Source organism: Anser brachyrhynchus (assembly GCF_964034855.1).
Source record: "Anser brachyrhynchus genome assembly, chromosome: 7".
Taxonomy (NCBI): domain Eukaryota; kingdom Metazoa; phylum Chordata; class Aves; order Anseriformes; family Anatidae; genus Anser; species Anser brachyrhynchus.
Window position 1 is genome coordinate 4,929,794 of NC_137701.1, and position 22,285 is coordinate 4,952,078.

The following is a 22,285-nucleotide window of genomic DNA, read 5'->3' on the forward strand; positions in this document are numbered from 1 at the left end:
GTTACCAGAACAAATGCTAAATGTTTATATTTGTATAAACAGAGGCCAGCAGGCTGGGGGGAACACGAGTAGCAACAGCAGCTCACAGGAACGTGCCCAACCTTGGCCAGGAGAGGAGGACCCAGGTCCTGCAACAAGCCTTGGGAGCTTTTACATCTCTCACCCACAGGGTATCTGATAGTTTAGTTTGTAAAACCATGGCCATGAAAAGCAAGAACATGCAAGGACAGCCTCGAAAGCCAATCATCCCTGTTGGCACAGGCAGAAATGTCTGTCACACCAGGGAATGGCAAGGGAGGCGTGCCCGACTTCAGCACGAAACGCAGAACAGGGAAACAAATCTAAAAAGCTCCATAAAAGTTTTAATGGGTTCTTTCATATGTGGAGTGGCATTTTAATGGGATGTTTTAAATGATTTTTTTCTTCTTTCTTTCTCTCCAGACTTCAGACGTACTATTAATCTGAGGGGCTCCTGCCTGCAGAGGAATAGCGTTTCACAGCAGTCGCCCATGGCAGTGGGGATTCAAACAGTGGAAAGAGTGGCAAGCAGGGTGGGCTTGGCATGGGGATGGGACACAAATGGTATGTATGCATCTCTCACTGCGAAAAAATGCAGAAAAATATATACATGTATATATATATCTCTCTCTATACATACACACATATATATGCTCCTTCCAAACATACATATTCCTTTCTAAAGATGGAAACGTTTTGCTCACTGATGTTTTCAGTGCAGGAAGGCGATCTCTGGCTGTTGCTCTTTTCAGAGAGAACCTCTCAGATGTCAGTGGAAAACATGTCAAATGCAGCACAAACGGCGTTTGGGTTGGTTTGTGTTTGTTTGTCGGTATTTGGCTGCATCAAGCCTTCTCCTCCTCGAAATCCTCATTCTCCCCAGCTGCATGGGATGATATTCAATCAGGAATAGTGATGTCTTTTAGGGAAATGTTACCTAATAAGAGCAAATAGTTTCAAATGCTGCAGCACAGCGTATGCAAAAAGTATTGATTTTGATGCCTTCAGAGGCTCTGCGCCAGCTAAAAGGAAATTAAAAAAAAAAAAAAGCTGCAATTTTATCTAGCACACTGCAATGTTGCTTTCGTCAGAATTTGGTGTGGTTTCTCCAGAAGGGGTCTGGAAAACCAGTGCAGGGGAGGGAAATGAACTCGCAGCCACTCGCTCATTAGCGACGCAGCAACAAGCTCGGTAGCAGCAGCAGTCGCCGATGGCCCTGGCTGCGGAGCTGCTCTGTGTGGAGGAGCCCGGCCGGCAGCCCCGGGAGGCGGATGGACGCGGGCTCTGACCCAGCGTGGGTCTGTCCAGGCAGCAGAGCCCCCACCGAGGCGCAGCCCTCCTCCCGCACGTCCTCCCGCACCCAGCGGCACCGATGCCGTCAGCCGAGGGCTCAGCAAGCAGCAGGGCTGCCGAGGCCCAGAGACCATCCCCCTCTGAGGAGCCCGTGGCCTGCAATGAGGGCTGGCGCAGGGCTCGTCGCCTGTCCTTCCCCTAACGCTGCAGGAGAGCCTGGCGAGGGTTCCTCTGGGACCCTCAGGGGAGGAGAGGTGAACATACATAGCTTTGTTGGTCCAGCAATATTGTTTTTTAACTGCTTGTGCCCTACCAAGTGGAACTTTGCTTTTAAATGACAGGTGACAAATCACTGATTTTGTTTCTCCCATGGGGAACGGAATGGCCTGATCTGGATGCAGGTCACCTCCCGAGACCAGCACAGCTGCTATGCCAGCAGCTACAAGCACCTAGGACCAGCCACACCACGGTGTACCAAAGGTCCAGCCGCCCAGCCTCTGGTCTCTGACTTCAGATGACAGCAGAGAGTCAGAACACGCAACAGTGCTCCTCTTGCATACCTTCACCCTGTCAGTGCTGTGCTTCCTGGAGAGAGCAGCGTGAAGCCAGCCAGGACCAAGGAGCTGCCTGTACCTGAGGCCCAAGCCTGGGGCTGGACACAGTGCACCAAAGGGGCCCAGGAGGCCTCTGAGGTGCCATCAGACCCAGTGCCTTAATGCCACCGAATATCATCCCAACCACTGCTAAAAATACCCGCCACCACCCTCTTACCTTCATTATCACACTCATGGCCTCCCCACGTCAGCTCTCAGAAGTCACTCGGAAGGTTCGAGGACGCAACACTTCTTCTGCAGGAGGACCAGAGAGCAGCAGCCCTGATGTTCTCCAGTAGCTTTTGCCTCTACATCTTTTCACGGTATGGCTTACATTGGTTTCTTTGGTGTTAGGCGGCACCGCAGATCTGTTTCTCAGCTGCCCTGCAGACCTGCAGCACCTCCATTCGATGCTGGCTGTGCTTCCTGGTGCTAGTTTTTGAGAGTCACCCTCAGGCCTTCTTCCACTGACACTGCTGGGTCCCTGGAAGGGCAGCCTGGAGACCTGGGGGAGAGAGATGCCGCAGTGAACCACCACTGCTGCTGTGAGCAGTAACAGCAAGGCCAGGGGTCTTGTCCTCACCCACTGTGAGGTGGTTATCTCTTTTGTACACCTCCACCTTGTCCTCTGCCAGCAAACGCTGGAAAGTCATTTGGAAGCATGTCTTCACAAACGTTGGTGTGTGCAACCAAACTAAAAAGCACCAGGAGAATTTGGCAGCCTTACGGACTGAATAACCATTGATGACAACTACCTGGCCAGCTGGCAAAGTCATGCTGAACTCAATTAATACTTCTGATGAGAAAACAAAACCTAAATCCAAAAATAAAAAAGCTCAGCTCTGAAAAGCCTGTGTAGATGACCACTGTTGTCCACTAACTAGAATGAATATGTCAAGGGACATCAGCTAGCCCTTCTTGCTATTTGTCACTGCCGGCTGTCAAACCTCTCCTCCCGCCAAGTTTCACAATCCCCACATCTCTTAAGACAAAGAATGCAGAGATGTGCCATTTTCCCTTTAAAAGAAAAATCCTTTCAAAACTAAAAAAAAAATAGTAATAATAATTACATGGCTTTCACATAAAGTGACGCAAGTAATATGCTTTTAGATAGAGACATACAAGGCAACAGGCAAAAATACAGAAATCTGAATCCGACTTATCTTTAAAAGCTATTTTTACATGAGAGACAGAGGAAGGAGGGTGATAGGGAATGGTAACCAGAGCCTGAATAATATTTGAGAGCAAACCACAGTGAGGAATTAACCTTTTCCTAATTAGAAGTTGTGCGGCAAAGGAAACCATGCAGTCGAGAGCAATTTCCGCGAGACAGGGCTTGTGATACATGAGACAACTTGGCTGTCCTTCAGAAGGAACAGCAGCGGACGGGACCAGGCTCAGGAAGAGGGATGGAGACGGGGCCACGACCCTGCAGCACGCTGGGCAGGGCGATGGACAAGCCCACCAGCCCAGGAAGCAGCAAGCACTGAGGTTTCATTGCAGGATGTAAGCTCGCAAGATAAAGATCAACAAATGCAGTCTAAACAAGGCTATTCTGGAGGCAATCAAATTTTTTATGCCAGAGGAAAATGATTCGGGAAGTTAAAAGTTAAAAAAGTTAAAAGACTCTAACCTCCTACAACCTGGCATTTCATGTCCTCCTCTGTATGACTCTAATTGTCCAAATATTACCGCATTTAGTAACTGGAGATGTGGAAGTATTCGCTCAAAGTATGCGGTGGAGAACATCTGATTATTTTCTTTTTAGCCTGGATCTGAGCTCCTCAAATCACCCGCCGACTCGCTGCAAGCCTCGTGCATCATCCCTATGGCAAATATCTTGAGAGCAGCTTGGCCAGAGGCTTTATTTTTAACTGCTTCATTTTTATTAACACCCACACTTTTACATCTCAGGATGGAGAGCTCTCATGGATGCACGATGCAGATATGGCAAATGACACAGAGATGATGCTGGTCCTGTTGACCTGGTCCTCTTGAAACTCATTAAAGCTACAGAAGGCAGCTAGCTACCTGCTGCCTGACCCAATAATGCTGAATCTGTGGGGAATAAATAAATAAATAAGCATCTTTAAAGCACGCTGCCCCTTCAGGCTATGTTACCTCGAATTATGTGCTACTGCCCTACACAAAATAGTGGACCGATGTGATGATAAGCTTGGGGAGAGAAAGGTTTATCAGCATGTAAGAAAATGAGAGTGAGAGAGAGAAAGAGGATGGAAAAGAAAGACGTTTTAATGCAAAATTCAGCTTGCATTTTTCCCTGTAAGCTTCTCAGTCAGCTGGGCGTTGTCTGAGAGCAGAAGGTATTTTTCTGAATCTCTTAAATGATATTTTTCATCACCAGTCAGCTAAAGAAGTATCTCCATGAGAGTTAAAAGCTAAACAGCATCTAGCACACCCCTGCAGCATCTCACTTGCCTTACCCCACCGGGGTACCCCCTGATGCCTGGAGATCATGCAGAAACAAGCGAGCAAACAAACCCTCCGTAACGCTGTGAAGCAATACACTGCAAAGTAGTTGCTGTGATGCTGAGCGCTAGGAAACATTGCAGCACTATTAGCAAAGCTCTCAGGCTGGACAAACGTGTTTAGCAGTCAGGAAGCAGGTTTTTGTTTGTTTTCGATTTACTATTGTTTTTAGAAAACATTTTCCTAAATATAATCCTGAGGCTCCGTTTCTTCAATCACAACTTTCTCCTGCCGTGGCCTTGCCAGCTCCTTTTAGGTATTAGATTTGTGGGTCCTGCTCCTGGCAAGCACTGAAGAGGTTGGGAAGTGAAACTGTGAAGAGAGCAAGCTGGGAGAAAAAAACCTTCCCCAGATGAAGACCTTTCTTTCAGCAATCTGTAATGCCGTCAGAAGATTTGGAGGGGAAAATGGCTCGGTTTGTTTTTTTTTTGTAGAGAGGACATCCCTTTAATTGTAGGTCTGCACTACCAAAAAAATCCCACGCTGAGGAAAACTACAGGATGGGGGACATGCCCACGTACCCGTCCTGTGCCCTGAGTCCCCAGAGCCACCCCCTCCTCACCCTGTAAGCAAGGTGAGGCAGAGGAGATAAGGCTCTGTGGCAGCCAGACATCGATGCTGTGGGATCTGGGGACCCGCCGTGGTCCAGGCAGGGCTAGCTACACGTGCCATTGATTTATGTCCCACTTCAGAGAGGGGTTTTGTGGAGTTACTCAAGCAGCACGGTGCAGGCATGAAGCAGTGCGAGAGGCAGCTGAAAAGCAATGGCACAGCAGCTGGTGGGTTTGGAGGACCAGCAACAGGCTGCCTTACACATCTGGGTCATCGCTTCACATCTGTCTCATCGCACAGCAGCAACAAGGTCATTCCCCTTTGATAGGCCCTCTGTGACAGACACAGAAGGGTTTGCAGGGCCGGACCAGTTTGCCATGTGCTGCTTTCCTGCTTGGAGCAGCCCATGTGGCAGGGATTAATTGATTTTCGTGTTGGCAGCATGAGCAGCAGTCAGGGCTGATCTGTTCAGGAAGGACATCCTGATTTGATGCCCAGCAAGAGGCCAGTGCAGGAGATGGCTGTCCCACCATCAGTTCCTAGAGAACCTAAACTTCTCCCCAGATTTTTTTCAAACACATTCAACAAACCCCAACCAACGCAAGAGCTGGCAAAGAGCTGTTAGTGGCAGGGGGCTTCGCCCTCCTCTCTCGCAGAAGACAGACCATCTCCAGCAGGTCTGGGGTGACAGCGGGAAGCACGGGCAGAGCTGAACTGGGGGAGGGAGGCAGCACCGGGGCACCAGCACATGGACATCTGAAACACAGAGCAATGGTTAAGGGCTCAGCGCTGCAGCCAACGCTTGTAAATAACTCCTAGTGATCTGTGCCCAGGCTAAAAAACCAGTTCACCCAGCTCGTGGCTTTGCTTTGAATACAAGTTTCCTGCCCGCGACCCAGGGGATGACAGCACATAAAGGAGCGCTTCGGAAAGCCTCGGTACTCGCTGAGTAAACAAACTAATTTGCAGCTTGACATTTTAGCCGTGTCCTATGTAGAGGACTTTCTGCTTATTCAATCTTTCTGAATAAAAACACTTAATAGCTGTGTGATAATAAATAGGATATTAATACTATGCGTCACGGATGCTCGGTACCTGATTTAACCTTTTTTTTCTTCTAACCTCAACAGGAGCTCTGAAAAATATGCAGCTTTTTATATAACTAAATTAATAAGTGTTTTCAGCCACTGAAAATAATTACCACCAAGAACTGAGGCCAGCCGGCCCGTGGTGGATGCTGTTCGCCTCTCTCTTACATCGCTGTTGTGATCTTTGCCTTGACCAGGGGCGTGAGACTGAGCCAAGGGATGTGCACCCCCAGCGTGATGCTCTCTCATCCTTTCCATGCCCTCCTGTCCCATCATCGCCGCTCATCAGAAGGAGTAACTCAGGCCGATATCATTCCTTCCAGAGATGGGAGCCATCGAATTATCTGAGGACAAACCTAAACGCTCGCTTTTAAAGGGTAACTGATCTACTAAGAGCAAGTATTGTTTTGGACATGCCACGTCGTGTTTGTGACGCTTCGCTTTGCATTGCACTGTTATCTCCTGCGATGTCACTTGAAGACCGTGAAGCAGCAGGACACGACATGACAGGAGCCTCGGCACTGAGGGAAAGGCACTCGCCGGGCTCCAGCTCTGCTACGGCTCATCCCAAATAAAAGAGTCGAGGGATGCACGCAGCGGTACGTCTGCAGAAGGTTGCTCGAGTCACCCAATTATCTGCAGAAAACAGATCGCCTAAATTCACCTGCTTCTCACATAATTAATGCACTATTTGCTTCCATTAAATGTGATTTCATTATCTTCGTCTTCCAAACAACCAGATTACAAGTGAGGAAAAGCTCTTCTGCCAGCTTTTTACCAATAATGGCAGTCCCGAGGAATGTGCCAGAGAAAGGCAGCTTCCTTTTTAGCAAAACACTGATCGTAACCCCGATTTACCCTTAGAAAGCTCCCCTCCGTGGGGAAGAGGCATCGCCTCCAGCAAAGCCCCCTGTAACAGCACGGGAACAGGCTGCGGGGGGGCGGGCTGTCCTCGTCCTCGCCGGGAAGGTTGTTTTGCCCAGCGTTCCCTGAGAAGTTCCATGAGAAAAGAAATCACTGAAAATGCATTGTAATAAAAAGGGTCCTGGTGTAAAAAGTATCCATGTGCATCCAGTGCAAACTCTAAAAGCTTTCTAATTTTTACTCTCTTCTAGTGGAGGAGGGAAGAGGAAGGGCTATCTGCCTGCCACTGAACACCTCCTCCATCAGGAGGAACACCACATCCATCAGGATGCTTACAGGACCGAGCTGGGTCCTCGCCCCAAAAGCAAAGCTAGTTCCCAGCAGGTACCCACGGGCCATGCTGCAGATGCTGCCATTTTCCACGTCCTTTTAATATCACCTCCCTTTTTTTTTTTTTTAAATCATTATTCTGATACTAATGGACTTGCCTATCCTGCTCGGTGCCCCACATATTCTCTAGATGAAAACAACAAATTGCCAAGCCCGGCCTGACTGCCCATATGCTGTTCAATTTGTGTCCGCTGGTGTCCTGACCTCGCTTTTGCTCAAGCTGCTGAAAAGCCCAACCGAGTGCCTGAAATATTCTCCCATATCTTAAGCTAAGGAAGCTATTCTTTTCCCCTGTCACATAAACTTAATTTGCTTTTCAAAGAAAAATTGTAGTTTATTATTGAGCTCCTCAAACGTCTGAGGAAATACACAGAAAATGCTTGGCACATATGGTATTTTTATGTGGCTTATTTTTTTACTTGTCTACAAGTCTGCACAAAATTATTACTATTTGGCACACGGCAAAAGGAAGTCTCCTGTGCATAACATGATTTAGTCTGGCCGATAAAGTGGAAGTGGATTTCTTCGTTGCATATTAAGTTCCGCTGGATGCCATTTGCACAAGAGAGCAAAATTGCAGTTTCATGTTCTTTTATGATGATACATTTCCTGCCAGGCATCCTCATCTTTTTCTCTTCCCCCAAATATTAAAATCTCTCCCAGCAGTGACTCTCCAAATTTCCCACTCCCATATATTTGTTCTCCTAAGACTCCAGCCTGCAACAGCCCCCAATTTGGACAGGAGAGACGAAGCAATAGCCCTGTCTGCCTGAAATAATGAATGATCAGTGGATCAAATGAGGCTTCAGCAGGGCCACAGCCAGCTAGTTAGTGATCCCCAGGGCTGGGTTCGCTGTACTGGTCCAAACTGGGCGCTTAGTGACAAATGCAATGTAAATCCATCACTGTGCCTCTGTAATTACCTTTCTTCTATAACGATTTTATAGCACAAGGCAAAATGGATGCTACCGGTGAACCTGCTCATAACATACATAGGATTTCATTTTTTTAAATATTTTTAAAAGGCAGCATTATGGTTTGAGGGACCAACTTAATCTCATTTTTCTGTACCTCGCTTAATGCCTCCTCTTCCGAGACAACCTGAAATGAAGCAGAACCGAGTGTGACTTACACGTGAGGAGGGGGACATCCCTCCCACTGGGTCACTGCAGTGTCCCCGCCTGGCAGCCGGACCAGCCCCAGACCAGAGGTGACACATAAGCCCCTCCTGTGGCCACTGGGGCAGGAGCATGGCCTGAGTTTAGCACTAGGAGAGGGGCCAGGCCAGAAGCGATTTAATCAGCTCTTTGCCTCCCAGCTCTCCACGGGTAGATGGCCTCACGCAATCCCTTTAAAGCCGGTGGGAGCTTTGACGTGAAATTCGATAAGCTGAGGATGATGTCTACAGTCCCTGCCGTTCTTCTTCCCCTATTAGCTCCCCTCTCCTTCCACTCCTGTCATATTGTTTTACCTATTATTCCATGCCTAATAAATTATCAGTAATGCTCCGGCATAAAACATTTATTATCCCCAGCATCATGTGACTGATGAGTGAGTTAACCTCAAATTTCTGCCCGTATAATTCACGCACATTGACTTTACATGAAAAGAACTCTTGACTTACAGGAGATGACCCTGATAAATTTAATCTCTTTAATGCTGCTTCTTTCTAAATAAATGTAAAGTGTTTTCCTCTACGAAGTTTCTCACCAGCAAAACCTGCAGTGCAACTTGGCAAAAAACCTCCTCCACTGCTCTTCTGAACTAATCGATAAAGCTTAAAAAAAATAATAAAAACTGGATCAAAACACTCCGATTCCTCAAAGACCAGGCAGCCCAGCCAACCTGACAGCTTTGTTACAAATGTGCCGCGTAATCAGACCTGACAGCTGGTGTCAGACCCCACAGCTGGAATTCGGCGCTGGCTGGAAGCGGCACCATCCCGGGGCTGGCTCACTGCCGGCCTCGTGCCACCGCTCCCCCGCAGCGTGTCCCTGGGGTGGGGACCCCAGGGAGACCCTCCTAAGTCACGGGGACCCCAAGGAGTGGCCCACGGTGGGTGCTGAGGGGCCTTGCTGCTAACACAGTGATGTCGTCTCTGGATTTGCTTTACCAGGGCGGGGGATAAACAGGGAAAATACTTCTTGTGTTTCGTGCTGACCACCATGCCGTAGGTTTTCTCTAGGATGCACAGCGGGCCAGGAGCTGGAAGAACCTCAAAAACCTTCAGGACCTCCAGAGAAGGCTCAGAACAGCCTGGCCAACACGAGAAAAAGGCAGCAACCTGGTGGGAGCCTGGGAAAATGCCAGCGGGTCGGGAACAACATAGCAGGTAGTGCTCCTCAGGAGGGCAGGCGGGAACACAAGGGTTTTGCTGGGGCTGTTCCCTTTAAAATATGTCCACTCCCCTCCCAGCCCGCATATTTTACAGTCTCGGCATACTTTCCTTGTTGACAACTCTGGCAGACTCAGTGGGTTTTTTCCTAAGTGAATTTACTCACGAAATAACATTTTTTTCAAGCTCCCACAACTTGCAAAATACAAGTTGCAGCCTGAAAAAAGTGACAAAAATAACAGAATGAGGTAACAACAGCAGTGCTGCAGGACCTTCGGGGGCTTGACCATTTGGTGATTGAATCAGCTAACTCATCTGCATTAAGCCATTGATTCACATCCATTTTTAAGGCAGCGTTATTAAAATATTTTGTTTCCTACATAGAGAAAAGGGCTGTTCGGACTCCAAATAATCCATGCTCTTAGTCTACAGGAAAGTCATGGAGGACTTGCATACACCCAAGTGTTAGAAACGATGACCAAAACTATCTGTGCTGCAACAGGCAGTCCTGCTGCCAAGCAAACGCCAGGCACAGCAGATAAAAAGAAATGTCCTGGGCTTGGGAACATCAGCACAGGGATGAGCAACCAAAGCCTGCTCAAGTTCAGAGCCTTTCCCCCAAGCAACCAACTTTGGACCAGCCCTGGGAGCAGCTGTGCATTATTCTAAATAATGGGGTCAGTGCTCCTGCCCGCCAAGCAGCTCCTGGTGCTCCTTCCACCAAGCGAGCTGTCCAGCACCAGACTGCTATTATTATTACCGTTGTTGATGATGATGATATTAACGTTGATGGTGATATTGCTGCTGCTGCTATGATTGTTGATGATGATACTGTCGATGACGATATTGCTGTTGGCGACGATACGATCGTTGATGACGATACCACCATTGACGATGATGCTCTTATCGCTATTACTATTATGATTACCGCTATTATCGCTACCGCTATTACTATTTCAAGCCCCGAGGCCTCGTCCGCTCTCCACGGCCCCTCTCCCTGCCTCTCCCCGCGACGACGAGGCCACCGGGGCCGCCACCCGCCTCATTGCGCGGTGTCTCCTGCCACCTACCGATGCTCCCAGGGAGGCAGCGCCACGCTACTTCACCCGGGGGGGGCGAAGGGGGCCCGGCCACGGTGCCGGGCGGCCCGGGGCGGGCCAGCCCCGGGGCCGGGCCCGTCCCCAAATCCTCCCCCGGGGTGGGGATGCGCAGCGCTTAAGAGCGGCGGCGGCGGGCGGCGGCGCGTCCCGGGGCGGCCATGGGGGAGGCGGCGGGGGGCAGCGCGGTGCCGCCGCCTCCGGCGGAGGCCGGCGGGGGGCAAGTGAACGCCCTGACCGTGCTGGCCCTCCTGGAGAAGCTGGTGTCCATGCTGGAGGCGGTGGAGGGCCAGCAGCGGCAGATGGAGCAGAGGCAGCGGGGGCTGGAGGGAGCGGTGCGGGGCATCCAGGGCGACCTGGGCAAGCTGTGCCGCAGCCACGGGGCCACGGGGGAGGCGGTGGAGAAGCTGCTGGAGAAGTCGCGGAAGGTGTGCGCCCACACCCGCGCCGTGCGGGAGCGCCTGGAGAGGCAGTGCGCCCAGGTGCGGCGCCTGGAGCAGCACCACGCCCAGCTGCTGCGCCGCGACCGCTTCAAGGTGCTCATCTTCCAGGTGAGGGGGCCGGGGGGCTGCGCTGGGCGGCACGGGGGGCACGGCCCGGCACGGGGGGCACGGCCCGGCACGGGGACCCCGGGGGGCCGGGGGCCCGTCCTGCCGGCCTATCCAGCCTGGGGACAAGCTCCGGTCCCGCTGGCCCTACCCAGCCAGAGGCAAGGTCCCCATCTCCACCACCTCTTACCAAAACCAGGGAAGGAGCCCTCCTCCACCAATTTACCAAGGAGGAAGGAGCCTCGCTTTGTTACCCATGAGCAAACTTGAGGACAAGTGCCCCGTTTTGCCACCTCTTCGCCAACTGGGAGAGAGCACCCGTTTGGCTACGCCCTAGCCAGCGCGGGGGAATCAGCCTCTTTTGCTAACGTGGGGAAAGAGGCCCTGTGCACTAACTGTTTGCAAACTTGCAGAAAAGGCCCTCTTTTTTTTTTTTTCCTCCAAACTTTTTTTCTCCATCTCGTTTTTCCACTAGCCCTCAGCCAGCTTGGGGAAAGAGCCCATTTTGCAAACTCTTCGCAAACCTAGGGGAAAGGGCCCCTTTCCCTAACTCTTAGTAAGTATTGAGAAAGATCCCGTTTTGCTCTCAGCAAACCTTGAGAAAGAGCCTTTTCCTGCTGTTAGCAAATGCAGAGAAAGAGCCCATTTTGCTAGCTCGTAGCAAGCTCTGAGAAGGATTCCATTTCGCTGACTCCTCGCTAACTTGGCACAAAGATCCCTGTTTTCCTAACTTTTAGTAAACTTGGGCAAAGAGCCCCTTTTGTTAACTCATAGGAAACTTTCAGAAAGTTCCCAATTTGCTAACACTCAGCAAGCCTGGGGAAGGAAGGGGCTCCTTTTGCTCGCTGCTGGCAGCCCCCAAACAGCACCCATTCCTCTGCCCCCAGGAGCAGGGCAGCACCGCAGCCCTCGGCCCTGCTCCCACCCCATTCAGAGAGGAGCTAAAATCTCAGCTAAAACTCCTGGGAGCCCATCCAGTGATAGCAGCAGTTTGCATATTTTCCCCTTTTTAAGCAATGGGCTGGACGGAGCACGGCGCGAGCTTTAACTAAACACAGGACATGACTTTTACATCTGGAAAAAAAATAGAAAGGAAAAAAAATAGACCTACACAACATGCTGGGGGAAGGAAAGAAAACGTGTTACAGCTGTCAGCTGCTCACTCTGCTCCCTAGGCTGTTTTTTTTTTTCTGTTGGGGGGAGAGAAAAAAAAATTTAAAGCTTGGCAGCCTGGCCAGTGCCCAAGGCATGTCCTTCCAGGGAGGAAGCCCCCACCTCCCTGCTTATTGTTCTCCCAAAATGACAGCTTGCGGTGGCACAGCCAGAAGAGGAGGAGCCATGGCCTGTCCAGAGCAGGGCAGTTTCCACCCCAGAAGGAATGTGGAAATTAGTCCATGAAGGAGCTAAACTGAAAGGCGTGTACCCCTGGGCTTCTCCAAGCACTTGACATGTTAGTGTTTTAGGAAGGAGTGGCAGGGAGAGGGCAGGCAAACGCACAGCTGTGTGTGTGCTGGGCAGGTGGGACCCCTGCTGCTGCTGCCCCTGGGTGTGATTGCAGCAGTGGGTGAAGGTAAACCCTGACCAGGAAGGGGTCAGAGGACAAGGAGCTTCCCCACAGCTTGCTTCCTGCTGCTGAACAGCACTGCAAAGTCAAAGCCTTGGTTACTTGAGTCAGAGCCTTCCCTTAATACCGGGTCCTACATCACGAGGGTGGTGCTGACCACGTTCCTGGAGGGTGGCTACCACCAAAAGGAGGATGGCAGCTCAGTGAAGGCACTGACTGGGGTGCTGCAGAGCAGCCCCGGGGCTTTCTCCTGGGAGGAGCTGGGATTTTCCACTGGGAAGTGGCCGCACCCAGGGGGGGCCTTGCCAGAAGCCCGAGCGATGCACCCACTGCCACGCAACCACCCAGGGGCCTGCCGAAGCTGGAGGTGGGACGAGCTGCTGGCCAGCACAGGAGAACTGCAGGGAGGAAAACAGAGCAAAAGGCCGGCTGGGGGACCATAATTTTCCAAAGAAAAACAATAGCAGGAAGGAGAAGTCAATGAAGCCATATTGACGCCAGATTTCTTTAAAAACAAAGGGAAGTCTGGATGCGTGTGTCTTCATTTTGGGGAGACTTCTTTTTGACTAAAACTAAAAACAAAGCTCACGCAGGTCTCATTAGGCCCTGCTTTCCCAGCTTAGGAAGGCAGCTCAGTATGAGAACAGGGCTGTGCTTCGCTCCCCGTGTGCCTCCAGCTCCCCGACACCTCGGAGGAGCACTGAGCACATCCCGTACATCACTGTTTTCTGAAACCATGCCGCAAGTCACCAGCAGCAGCTTTCCCCCAGCCTACATGCTGAGAGTGAGCTGTGTTGAGGAAAGTTCAGCTACTTACATATTTGCCATTCAAATGCTCCTAGTTTTCTCTCCCTAGACTGTCCGCATTGTTCCTGGTTTGCATGTCTTTTAATTGGTGACATATTCCAGTGGCGCTGCATCCGAGCGTTTGAGGAGGCAAAAGTTATTACAAATGACACAGCAATTTAGCAAAACACTGAAGTGACTGTTTCAAAAATCCTCGTTAAGCTCTGGCATTGTTCCCCTCTGTTTTGTGCTTGCCACATGACCAGGTTTTTGGTGGCGGTTTGGTAGGTTGTTTTATTTTTAGCTGCAGAAGCAAAATACAAGATAAAAAAGGCTGGTGTTTAATTTTTCAATAAGATGTCATGTTTAGTAGCGAATAGGCCAGATAAAATATGACAAAATTACATCTTAGGGGTCAGGCACCCTAATATTCAAGCCCCTTTCAGATGCTGCTCTTGGTAAATGCTTCATCCCCAAATGAATACTCTTATATTGATAACTCTTACACTGATTAACAACAAAAAATATCTCATGTGGCTCTCGGGACTCAATCCAGCTGTGCTGTGGGGGCAGAGGGTTGCTGTGGCCAGGCCCAAACCACCCCAGTCTGAACAGGAGGTGCAAATGGTGGCCAGCAACATCCTCCTCCTCACCCGCAGTCCCAGCAGCTTTGGGACACCCTGGTCTGAGGAGCTTGTACGTGCCTCAGGGAAAGTAGGCGGAGGCACTGCTGGTTTTAGAAGCATTAGTCATTTTCTGACAAATACCTATTTTGTGTAGCAAAACAAGTGTGAGGCTTGTAATCGTTTAGGCATTATAACACCATCTACAACCAGAGCAGCATGAACTGCCGTAGGCGCAGAAAAGTCTCCTCTTCTTGAGGCCTCTTACTCCTTGCAGTATGGCAAATCTAACAGGAATCCGAAACAAAGCAAAAGATTTTCCCTTCAGCATCACCAGAGACTCAGCAGTTCTAGGTAAATCCCACCCCCCCCCGTTCACGTAGGCTGTGGAGTTTCGCACTACCCCGTTATGGATGTCACCTTTTTTGCAGTAACAGATGTGGGTGAGATGGTGACCTGCAGGAAGTTAAGGATGGCTTATCAGAGAAAACCAGGGCACTGCTTTTAGCCTTGCAAGTACTGCTGGTGTTAACAACAGCTCTTGTGCACGGAGAACTTGCACACTTCTGTTCAGACCCTACATAGAACAAATAAAACTCAGAGGCGCAAGGCTAGATACAAACTTGTGTCAGAAAATGCAGGTACCATTTCTGAGCTCAAATGTAAAAATAATAAGATGTATCGCTCCTTTCTCTGAATTTTTGATTAGATCAAGAGGAAAAGATCAAAGTTTTTTTTGTTTTGTTTTTTACATGGAAAATAGCTATGCAGTTTGTAACAGCTGGCATTTTTAAGTGTATTGTTCTCGTCTTCCTAAATGGAATACCAGGCTACTTGAAAAACGTATCAAAACAGAACACAGGTGTCACGTAATTGTGTTAGGCTGAAAAGTTACCAATAGCCCACTTACGACGTGATACCAGCAACTCTACTTGAAATAGAAAAGGCTGTTCCACCACAGAGCACCGCTGCTATACCTCCTCTGTATTTCCAAAGCCTTTTACCTAATTTATTTCCATTTGCATTTTAATGGTTCCTGTGATCCTAAGGTCTCTTACAACCATCAGATAGGAAAGCATGTCATTCCCATTTTACAAGCAGAGTAATAGATGCCCACAGGCTGCTGTTTTTCAAGGCCATGCAGGAAGCTTAGACCGAGATGGGATTTCTCGAATGTTAGCACTATCTGATAGCCAAAGACCACCTAGTGCCTGCTTTTAATTGAGGCACTAGCTCATTAATGTATGGAGAGAGAAGTTTGGTTGATTTACTTTTTCTTTTAGTAAATATGGAGTTCGACAGTCTCCCTTCTACTTGCTCACAAACATGATAGAAGTTGAAATAAAATCTAACCCAGCATTTTCCATGGACATCATGCAGTAGTTTAATGAAAACTTTAACATGACCACGTCAGGCACAGCATGAATCTGTCCTTGAAAGGAGCCGTGCCGACCCACCTGTGGATCAGACCACAGTGGTCAGCTTCGTATGAGATGCCACTTTCCTAGATTTGATACTTCAAAAGCTACAGCCCCCTTTCCTCATTAAAATCAGAGTTTTCTATTCCATTCAGGCGCTCACACCTGAACACTGAGGTGTTTAAAACCCTACGCAATTACCTAGGTTTGCAAAGAACGCACAAGACGAGTAAATTACCTTTTATACCAAGTTCTCATGCTCTAGGGAGTAATTTAGCACTGCGCCCACTCACACAATCCACGTTTCATTATCTACAGTGGAGAGAAATACAAATATTTGTACCAGGGCTCCATTCACTCACAGCTAGTGCAGGTTTGTTTGGTTTTGTTTTTGATATCTTGGTCACTGCTGCAGATAGCTGCAACAACTGGATGGGTGCATGGAGAAGGGTGCTGGCTTCGTTGGGTGTCCTGCTGCAGAGAAAGCAGTGTCTGTGCAAGTGCACCCGAGAGAGGCTTCTCATCCCGGAAAGCACGTGGAAGCCTTGAGAGCACCCAAACTGCACCCAACCATCAATTTTGTGATAATCTTCATTTTTATATCCTCAAGGGATGTTCACCAACACACTTCGGTCCCACTGGTGTAAAATTATTCACCGGCGTACTGCTGAGTTCCAGGAATGCCATAAGGTAGACTTTGCTATTTTGTTTTTAAAACAGCCGTGCACAAAGTAGTGTGGCATCTTCTGCTTGTTCATCAGGACGCCCTTATGCAGCCTGGCCAGCAAATTTAACTCGAGGCACTATTCTCAGCAATCATAACTGTATGCTCAGCCCTGAAACAATGAGCATGAAGTGTGCGTGGCCTTTTTACCCCCTTTAACTGTAATCCCAGGCCCACATCTCTGGGGACAAAGATGAGACTATTGCAGCCAATTCTCTCAGCACTTACTGCTTTCTTATGCAATGGATAAAGCAAGCCCAGAGGATGCAGGTGTGAGGAGCAGCAGTCCAGCGAGGACAGGTGCGTGTGCTGGGAGCCTTGCTCTCCTGGCACGGGCAGGTGTCTCCTTGTGCTGCGCCTGAGCTGCCGGGGCTCCGTACAAGCTGCACCTTTTGCCCTTCTTCAGTCTGCTTGGTTTTTAGATACCTTCCTTCCTTCCAGGCCCTCTCTTGGCTTTGTTTCTAAAAATCAATCATTTTCTTTTTAACTAGAAGTGACTACCAGTGTTTTCTATGTGATACATCTGTTTATTTTTGTATGTCGTATGCTTTTTTTTCTCCACAGAGTTGCCCTGTCCACATTTTTTAATATTTCCCAATACACCAACCAAATTTACCATTTTTTTTCTGTGCTGTAAATAGCTGTAGAACAGCACATGCTCTAACCATCCTGGGCCGCTTGGCTACAGCAAAACCCGTGGGAGAAGAAATCGACAGATTTTCCCCAGACTCCCCGTCCTCTCCCCAGGACGACAAGAGGCATTCCCCCAGTGCCTCACTATAGTCATCTATGCAGCACGGAGGATTTCCAAGCACATTTATGGCACACTGACACTAGCTGTGGTCCTTTTGGCCAGCCCCGCTCCTGACAGTTTTTTCCCCAAAGACCTCAGGCCATGGCAGTGATGGTACCTGCCACCCAAAGCAAGTAGACTTAGGCAGGGAGTGGGGAGCGTCTCCCAGAACCTTATTCTCATGCATCCAGTGGGCAAAAGCTGACTGCCTCGACTCTTGAAAGTAACATTCAGACCACTACAATGATATAAAGGAGAAGAGGGAATAGCAGCTCGTGCCCTACATCCTGCTAAGCCCGGTGCCAGCCAGAAGCTTCACTGTTTTTTCGAGTCTTCTCAGTACCAACAATCCAGTTTTAACAGCAACACGCATTTTTTCCAAAATAAGGGGAAGATGCTAACTGCATTTGCTTGTCAGATGCACCCAGCATCTCTGCAGAGACATTCCCAGCCTTTGCCTAGAGAAACCGAAGGCCCTACTGGGTTACACGACTTCTTTAGGTCAACACAAGGTCTGTAACAGGGCCTCATCAACCATGATACCATCCCTTCTCCCCAGGGGTAGGCGCACAACTTCATAGCTAAACTGTTCAATAACAGTACCTAATTTAAATGACAAAGAGCAGGATTGCCATTCTGTATACATCCCAACTCACTCCAAAAGAGAAATCGTACAGTTGACAGCTCATTAGTCTTAAACTGTATCAGATAATGGTTCAGTGGGCTTTGAGTGGCTTGTTACTGGTTAAATATACTGAAACAACGAGAAATGTTCAGCAGCCTTCATCTCATGAAAAAAATGAAGTAATTGTTCAGGGTTGTGCTTTGTTTATTAAATTTGTGTCCTGTGAACTATGAAACTCAAATATTGTCAACTCTTTCAGGAGGAAAATGAAATCCCTGCCAGTGTTTTTGCAAAAGAGCCTGTTCCCAGCATCACAGAAGGAAAAGAAGAGCCTGTGGATGAGAACAAGACACTGGAAGAAACCTTGCATACAGTGGAGTTGTCTTCAGATGACGACATGCCTCACGAAGATGATGTGGGTGACAGCGCAGAGGAGAAAACAGAAGAATCGAGAGCTGAGAAACTTAAGAAATCCAGCCTGAAGAAGGTTGACAGCCTCAAAAAAGCATTTTCCCGACAGAATATCGAGAAGAAGATGAACAAGATCGGCACAAAGATCGTCTCGCCTGAACGGAGAGAGAAGATCAAGAAATCGCTTACAGTACATCATCAGAAATCCTCCTCTTCCAAGAGTTCAGCTTTCAAAGTGTCGCCCCTCACATTCAACGTGAAGAAAGGCCGAGAAGGAGAAAGCCCTGCCGAAGCCGAGGACAGACCTGCAGAAACTGCGAGCAACGACCAAGCCGAGAACGAGGAGGAGATGTCATTTGCCGACATGCACTCAGATATGACACCCACCACATCTCTGACCGAGGAGAGCAAAGCAGTCGTCGATTCTCTAGAGAAGGAAGCCAGGATGGAAGGGAGCGCCGTGATGAACAACAACATCGAGCTGTCCATCGTTGAAGATGATGAAGAGTATGGGGTGCCTCTAGAAGTTCCCAGCCAGAAACTGTATGACGAAAGGAACAAACCGGTCAGCGGGGAAATGGAAGAGTCCGACGAAGAAACGACCCAAGCAGCGGTTCTGCAGATAAACCAAACGGCGTAAAATATCCGAGCCTTCCTCCGCCTTCTGGATACGCATGGTTTTGCCTAGGCGAGTGACTGGTTTCTGCTACACAGGTGGTAGCGGCAATCCAGTTTCCTCCAGCCTGCTCTCTGCAATGATAATTTATTGCATCACATTGGAACGCAGAGTGAGTGAGGTCAACGACAGGCTGCAACGTGCTCCAATTTTTAGGCCATTTCGCTGGTGTTTATTAATGTAGAGATGCTGTCAGCTGGCGTAAGAGACTAGCAGGAAAAGAGTATGTCTAGCAGAAGCAAGCCGGTTAGCTGGCTTTGTTATAGCTGGGTCAGAGAAATGCAGGGAGAGTAGTCAAAACCCAAACATTTCTGTTTTCTTCCCTCACAGATTTTCCTAGCACTGTGAGTAGTTTTGTATGTAAATGTAGAAATACCGACGAGAACACTTGATTTCAGTTTCCTTGCTATGCTCTGTGAATACTAACAGCCTCGGTAGCTGCGTGCCCCTGTAGCTGGTGGGGGGCTTTGCTCTGCCACGCCGTAAGGCCAGAAGAGCAGAGGGCATAGCAAAACTGAAAAGTTGGATCCATCAATTTCAATGGGCACAAGATTTTTTTGCCAGTAGTCTCTCGCTTAGAAGAAATGACTGCGTTTGTATGGAAATGAGAAGATGTTTTTCAATCTACTGGAGTTATGGAAATACATTAGTGACAAGCATGAATGTGTAATCAGGTACTGTACCTGTAATGGATCATAAATCTAAAAAAAAAAAAAAGGAATTTGGTAGAAACAGAAAGAGTCTGAAGTATGAAATGCTATGAAATGTTAAAAAAAAGGGGCAAAATCAAAACCTGACAATATTAAATCTGTACTCCCAGCTTTAAGAATATATACTCAGATAACACTAATTAATTGATTCTTAATCCTTATAGCAATATACTATTGAACTTTGCACCTGCACAACTTTGTATCTCAGAGTATTTTGGAAATAGCATAATTTATCTTTTTACAAAGTATTTCATATATAGAGCTATATCTACACAGAAGAGTTAGATAGTTACAGGGATGTAAGGACAATTACTTCAAAAAGGAGAAAATGCTCTTTTAGGCATGTGTAAAGGGAAAACTGCATTAGGGACTGAATGCGATGGCAGGGATGAGTTCTTGCAAGGAAGAGTCTGCAAAGCAGATTTGATTCTCTGCTAATAGCTTTTCTCAAAATTGCCTCCACACCCTCAAAATTGCATGTTTAATTTTTCAAAATTTGGGGAAAACGAGAGGTTACAGAGGAGGTTGTTCACTATGAATGCCCATTCTTGTCACTATACAAAGGTAAGGGTGCGGGGAGGAAAGGGAAGCACAACACCCACAACTGTCACCTTACATCCTTGTTTGTTTATGCAGTGGGTCTTTTTTTTTTTTTTAATATATACATATAACTCTACTGATACTTAACATTGCACTAAAAGTTTGCTTCCTTCAACTTGTATTTAAAATCACAAATTATAGTGGAAGTAAAAGCTACAACAGGAATACCATTGTGAAATGATTAACAGATATTGCTCTGCAGGGGCGGTATCTGTGACCAGTAAATCACACTGGAAATTAGTTGATAAGAGCTTATTGTAGGCGAGTACTGTTAAGAGTTAAGCTCTCAAGTATATGGCATCGTATAGGAGATACTATTCGCAAGGAAAATCATGGCATAACTCGTGCAGCTATATTTTTATTTTGTATTAACTACAATGGATTTCCAGCGTTTTTACTTGTAACTAATGACAAATATGACAAATAAAAGCATAACATGAAACACGGCCATGTCAGTCTTTGGGAGAAGCAGTGCAAGGAGACAGCAGAGATTAAATTCAAAGGCCAAGCATTTATGACAGGTGTCCCACTGTACCTATTCCATTTTCCTTCTCCCCCTCCGCTGCTATTTAGCGATGCGAACACCAGCACTCAGGCTTTGCTTCCCAGACCCTTGCCACATCTCCAACACATCTGAACATGGCCAGGCAGCTCCCCAAACCTGCCAGCTCCTCCTGCACTCTTTTTGGACTGCAGCATACTTCTAATGCTTGAAATAGTCCCGAAAGCATATTTGTACTGAACGGTGTGTTCTGCCCACTGCGCTCCCAGACACACCTGGTCTGTTTGTCCTGCTAAGCTGCAATTCAGACACTGCCCCTGGACACGCTTTGTCCAGGTTTACAGATGCTGACATGAATCACAGGTGCCATGATTTAAGAGCATTACAATGCTATTCAGCAAAAAGCATAGAAAACACAGGTATTAAGCACCTTAATGAGTTAATCCATGTACCCACTTCAGGATACACTACACACACAGTGATCATTTGCAGAACTAAAAACTTTTTCTCCATCACAACTTTACAAGTACAAGCAGGTCTTTAGCCCTAACAAGAGGAAAACTTGCTTTGCAAGAGGGAAAGACGATGACTCAATTCACAAACGTCTGCTTTTGTGCTCTCATATACACCAGAGTGAGCAGCTCAGGCTCCTTAGATGTCCTCCGGTCTGTTCCTTCCCCTCTCCTTCCCTTCTCAAGTCCTAACCAAAAAGATTAGTCCACAAAACTTGCTGTTTCAGGACGAAGAATGACTGTGGCAGCGGTCGTAGCCTTTCAGAGCATCTCAAATACGTGCCTGGACCTTGTCATGCTGGCAGGTGTCAAGTACATGCAGGGGTACGCCACATTGGTGGTGACAGGTTTGTTCACGCAATTGCTTCTTAAAAAACTGCTGGCTTACCCTCCTTGCCACGGTAACTGCGGACACTTGAAATGGCAACCATGCAGCTGACATTTCTGTCCGCTTCAGGGGGGAATGACAGCATCCTGCTGCCCCCCAAACTGCTCCCCCATGGGCAGGCTGCTCAGGGCAAAGGCACAGAGAGTGGCTTTCTGCGGCACTTCACTGCCAAATTACAGTGAAAACCCTCGCCTGACTGAAACATGTTTGATGATTAAAGAAACAAAGGAAAGGGGCGAAGAAGAAAAGGACCAGAGGCTGAAATATACCCGTGTACCCTTCAACGCAACGAAAGCCATTTGTTGTTACAGGCTGCAGTGCCAGAGAGGTGCTGACTGATGCCTCACGAGCAAAACACCAAGCGAGGGTCTGACCCCTTGCTGCCGGTGACTGTACACCAAGGAGCGTGCATAGCTCAGGTTTGTAACAACAAAACCGAGCGTGCAGGTACAAAACTCACACGGTGAGCCCCTGAGACAGGCACGCCAGCCCTGGGTGCCATGAGGAAGATGTCAGGCAGCTTTCTCACTTGCAAAGAGCACCAGCAGCAGGGCAAAGCCAAAGTCTGGCCCCAGTGAGGGCTTTGCCTAGGCAACAAAACAACAGGCAGGGCGCGGGTGCAGCTGCCAGCGCAGCCGGGAGGTGCTGACTCAGCACGCAAGCATCCTCCACCGGCTGGTTCACC

At 48.4% G+C, this 22,285-nt stretch overlaps 2 protein-coding genes across 6 annotated transcripts in view; one reads left to right on the top strand and one right to left on the bottom strand.

Moving 5' to 3' along the window:
• Nucleotides 1–22,285, bottom strand: part of LOC308197799 (uncharacterized protein) — a 70,943-nt gene that overhangs the window by 14,833 nt on the left and 33,825 nt on the right. The window contains exons 3-4 of one of the 5 annotated variants that reach the window (XM_080598876.1): nucleotides 5,537–5,702; nucleotides 1,060–2,409 (exon numbers count right to left, since the gene is read on the bottom strand). The exons of 2 other annotated variants lie outside the window; for them this stretch is intronic. In XM_080598876.1, coding sequence (XP_080455002.1) covers nucleotides 2,113–2,409; nucleotides 5,537–5,702 — 463 coding nt within the window. In that variant the 3' untranslated portion in view covers nucleotides 1,060–2,112. Of the gene's footprint in view, nucleotides 1–1,059; nucleotides 2,410–5,536; nucleotides 5,703–11,281; nucleotides 13,923–14,117; nucleotides 14,529–22,285 lie in introns of those variants that run through there. 2 more of the 5 variants (XM_080598878.1, XM_080598877.1) reach the window with 2 other exon arrangements.
• CAVIN2 (caveolae associated protein 2) lies at nucleotides 10,823–20,640 on the top strand. The gene is made up of 2 exons (XM_080598845.1): nucleotides 10,823–11,271; nucleotides 18,061–20,640. Exons 1-2 carry the CDS (start codon nucleotides 10,882–10,884, stop codon nucleotides 18,850–18,852), a joined length of 1,182 nt encoding a protein of 393 aa, XP_080454971.1. The 5' UTR covers nucleotides 10,823–10,881; the 3' UTR covers nucleotides 18,853–20,640.

Coding starts and splice junctions, on each gene's coding strand:
- CAVIN2 (XM_080598845.1), top strand. CDS start 10,882: ATGGGGGAGGCGGCGGGGGGCAGCGCGGTGCCGCCGCCTCCGGCGGAG. Junction 11,272..18,060: donor TCAAGGTGCTCATCTTCCAG/GTGAGGGGGCCG, acceptor CAACTCTTTCAG/GAGGAAAATGAAATCCCTGC.